Source organism: Mandrillus leucophaeus, unplaced genomic scaffold (genome assembly GCF_000951045.1).
Source record: "Mandrillus leucophaeus isolate KB7577 unplaced genomic scaffold, Mleu.le_1.0 Scaffold457, whole genome shotgun sequence".
Taxonomy (NCBI): domain Eukaryota; kingdom Metazoa; phylum Chordata; class Mammalia; order Primates; family Cercopithecidae; genus Mandrillus; species Mandrillus leucophaeus.
Window position 1 is genome coordinate 17,124 of NW_012104887.1, and position 2,958 is coordinate 20,081.

A 2,958-nucleotide genomic window follows, 5' to 3' on the forward strand; every position below is an offset into this window, starting at 1 on the left:
AGAGAAAGAAAGAGAAAGAAAGAAAAAAAAGAAGAAAGAAAGAGAAAGAGAGAGAGAAAGAAAGAAATGCTGTTACCTAAGTCAGTGGCTTTCAACCTTTAATGTGTATCAGAATCACCGGGAGGGCTTTTTTAAAGCACAGGTTACTATGTCTCACCCCTCAGTTTCTCATTCAATAGGTCTGGGGTGGGGCCCAAGACTTTATCCCAGGTGACCAGTGCTGCTAGATGAGAGGCTACATTTTGAGAACAACTGATTCAGACAATGGACGTGTTTTCTCCCCCACTCCCTTTCTTTCTTTATCTTCAAATTTTTGATATCTCCTTCTTTAGTGGATCTTGGTGAGGATCAGATAGATTCATCAGCATTGCCTTTAAAATTAAAAAAAAAATCAGTGATACTTGAAATAGCAATGCTGAAAATCACAGGTCAGATTTAAAAGGGAAAAGGAAACATCTTGAGCATTACAACCTCTATTTCTTACCTGGACATCTTCACAAATGTTATTCTTGCCACTTCCTCCCTGCCCTCACCCCTTTTACTCTGTATCTCAGTAGGATGCCAATCATTCTGCCCTTTATTCAGAGTCCGACACAAGCCCCAACGTCCATAGCCAAGTTTTCCTTGGTTTCCCAGCAGCCAGTGACTCCTGTAGCATTAGGATTCCTATAGTAGTTATTGTCTGCATTTCTCAGCATATTGAATATGTACTGCCTCTTACTGTTGGACTGTTTATTCTTAAATGTGTACAGGTATGGATTTATGTCGTCTATATATTATGCATTTATTGTCTTCTCCGTTCTGATGGTAAGCTCCTGGAGGGCAAGTCTTGCATCCACCACTTTGCTGGCAGCCCCATTGGTAAGCTCCTGGAAGGCAAGTCTCGCACCAGTGCTTTGCCGGCAACCTGATTGCTAAGTACCGTGTTTTAAGCTTAGTTCAGTCTCAAGTGTTTGATGCTGGTGAGAGCAGCCACATCTGAAAACCAATAAAGCAACTGCTGGTTTATCCTTTGGGAGCTGACAGAATTTCTTCTTCCAAATACATACACAGTAAAATCATAAGCCTAGAATGTTAAAAAACAAAAACAAAAACAAAAACTTATGGCATATGCAATGGCTGCAAAACTGTAAGGATTAGAAATGTGAACCCACATTTTAATCCAAATGAGGGCAATTTAGAGGTGGTAGTGTAAAGAATAGCTTGCTTTAACATATGCCATGCTGATATAGAATTGGCTTTTGCCTTGTCAAAATTAAATTGTGCTTTCTGTATTGATGGTGGGCACGTTTCTGCAGGTCTCTCATTCTAAGCTACAACAGGCCCTAAGAAGTAGAAGTCACATACCTGAATTAGTTGTGGAGCTGCTTTCAGATCATATCGTTGGTTCACTCTTATAGAAGGATCACATTAAAATGTCTCTGCATTTGTATCCTTGCAATGCCACAACTGAAAGACAGTTATCTCATAGGTCCTTGATTAAATTAGGAGCCTTTTTAGTGAACACAAGAAATGATACTTTTCAGGCACTGGGTAGGATAGCTTGCTAGAAATTCATTTTTTTAACTGTACTAAGATTGAGCTGAGTGCGTGGCTGAAGATACCACATAACATGGACCCTTACTAAGGGATCTAGTCCACCCGCTTGTTATGTAGAGGGTAAAATGAAGCCCAGAACAGTCAATCGCGAAATCTAAGCCGATCAGGTGGGAAAGCCGGCATCTATAGAATGAAGATCTAAGGCTGCTTCTCCCACTTTGCCTGAGCAAATATAGGGAGATTACATAGCAAGGCACGTGTAAATTGCCAGTGCCTATTTCTCAGAACCAGATCTGGTGATCGCAAAGACGTGCCCCTCTAGGTGTGCCTATATACTGCTCCAGAAGAGCAAGCCGAGAAAGTAGTGCTCAAACCTAGAGCACATTCAACCTTTCATATCGATAAAGGCAAAAAAAAAAAAAAAAAAAAAAAGCCCAAGTAAGTGAAAAAGCCGCTTTCGGTCAACGACTTAAGTCTTTACGGCTGTGAGCGCCATGGGCCACAGTAGCTTTCCGTTAACTTCAGATCCGACCGTCGCCCCACTGCCAAAGTTACCTTCCAACATCGTTACTGTTGCACTTTATGCAGTCAAGTGTCCAGCTCCTCAGATGAGCGAGTGGTCGGCCCTAAAAAGGGCCTTTGGGATCGAAACGTGCAAAGCTGGAGCGGCGGCCTAGCCTCCGAAGCCGTACAGTGTGCGCCCCTGGCGCTTGAGCGCGTACACCACATCCATGGCTGTGACGGTCTTGCGCTTGGCGTGCTCGGTGTAGGTGACTGCGTCCCGAATCACGTTCTCCAGGAACACCTTCAGCACACCGCGGGTCTCCTCGTAAATGAGGCCAGAGATCCGCTTAACGCCGCCACGCCGAGCTAGACGCCGAATGGCAGGCTTGGTGATGCCCTGAATGTTGTCTCTCAGGACCTTGCGGTGGCGCTTAGCGCCCCCTTTGCCTAAGCCTTTTCCACCCTTTCCCCTGCCAGACATGACTGCTACAGCCTGAAAGACAGCTTCTGTCAGGGCAAGCACGGTCTTCCCCTGATATACAAGAGTATCGGACCAGATTGAAAACCGAAAGCGCGCCGGCGGGAAGCTTTCTCAATTGTCCCCGCCCTCTCGACATTTCGTCATTTCTTTTCTGTTTTCCTCTCCCTCCTCCTCCACTCTGCTCAGGTCCCTCCCACCCTCTTCCCCGCCCCCCGCGCCCCGCTACGCCATAGTCCCCGGGAGAATTCACATCCCAACCCAGGGCTTCCCGATTCTGCGGTGGCTTTGGCCTGTGTCTGGTCTGAGGACGCCCGAAAGGCACTGCACTGAGGCTAAGGGAAAGTTCTTCTGGAGGGAGCCTCAGGTAGAGCAAATGGAGGCCAGAGGCGGGCAGGAGCGCGCCAGCGCAGGATTTAATCCCGACGAGCGGATTC

General features: G+C 46.5%; 2 protein-coding genes across 4 annotated transcripts in view; one reads left to right on the forward strand and one right to left on the reverse strand.

Annotated features, from left to right (window-relative positions):
• Window positions 1–2,597, reverse strand: part of LOC105549789 (histone H4) — a 6,114-nt gene extending 3,517 nt beyond the window's left edge. Inside the window, exons 1-2 of one of the 3 annotated variants that reach the window (XM_011994440.1) lie at window positions 2,095–2,549; window positions 558–1,066 (exon numbers count right to left, since the gene is read on the reverse strand). In XM_011994440.1, the coding sequence (XP_011849830.1) occupies window positions 2,213–2,524 (312 nt within the window). In that variant the 5' untranslated portion in view covers window positions 2,525–2,549 and the 3' untranslated portion in view covers window positions 558–1,066; window positions 2,095–2,212. Of the gene's footprint in view, window positions 1–557; window positions 1,067–1,347 lie in introns of those variants that run through there. The other 2 variants (XM_011994439.1, XM_011994441.1) reach the window with 2 other exon arrangements.
• Window positions 1–2,958, forward strand: part of LOC105549787 (histone H3) — a 24,877-nt gene that overhangs the window by 4,796 nt on the left and 17,123 nt on the right. The window lies entirely within an intron of this gene.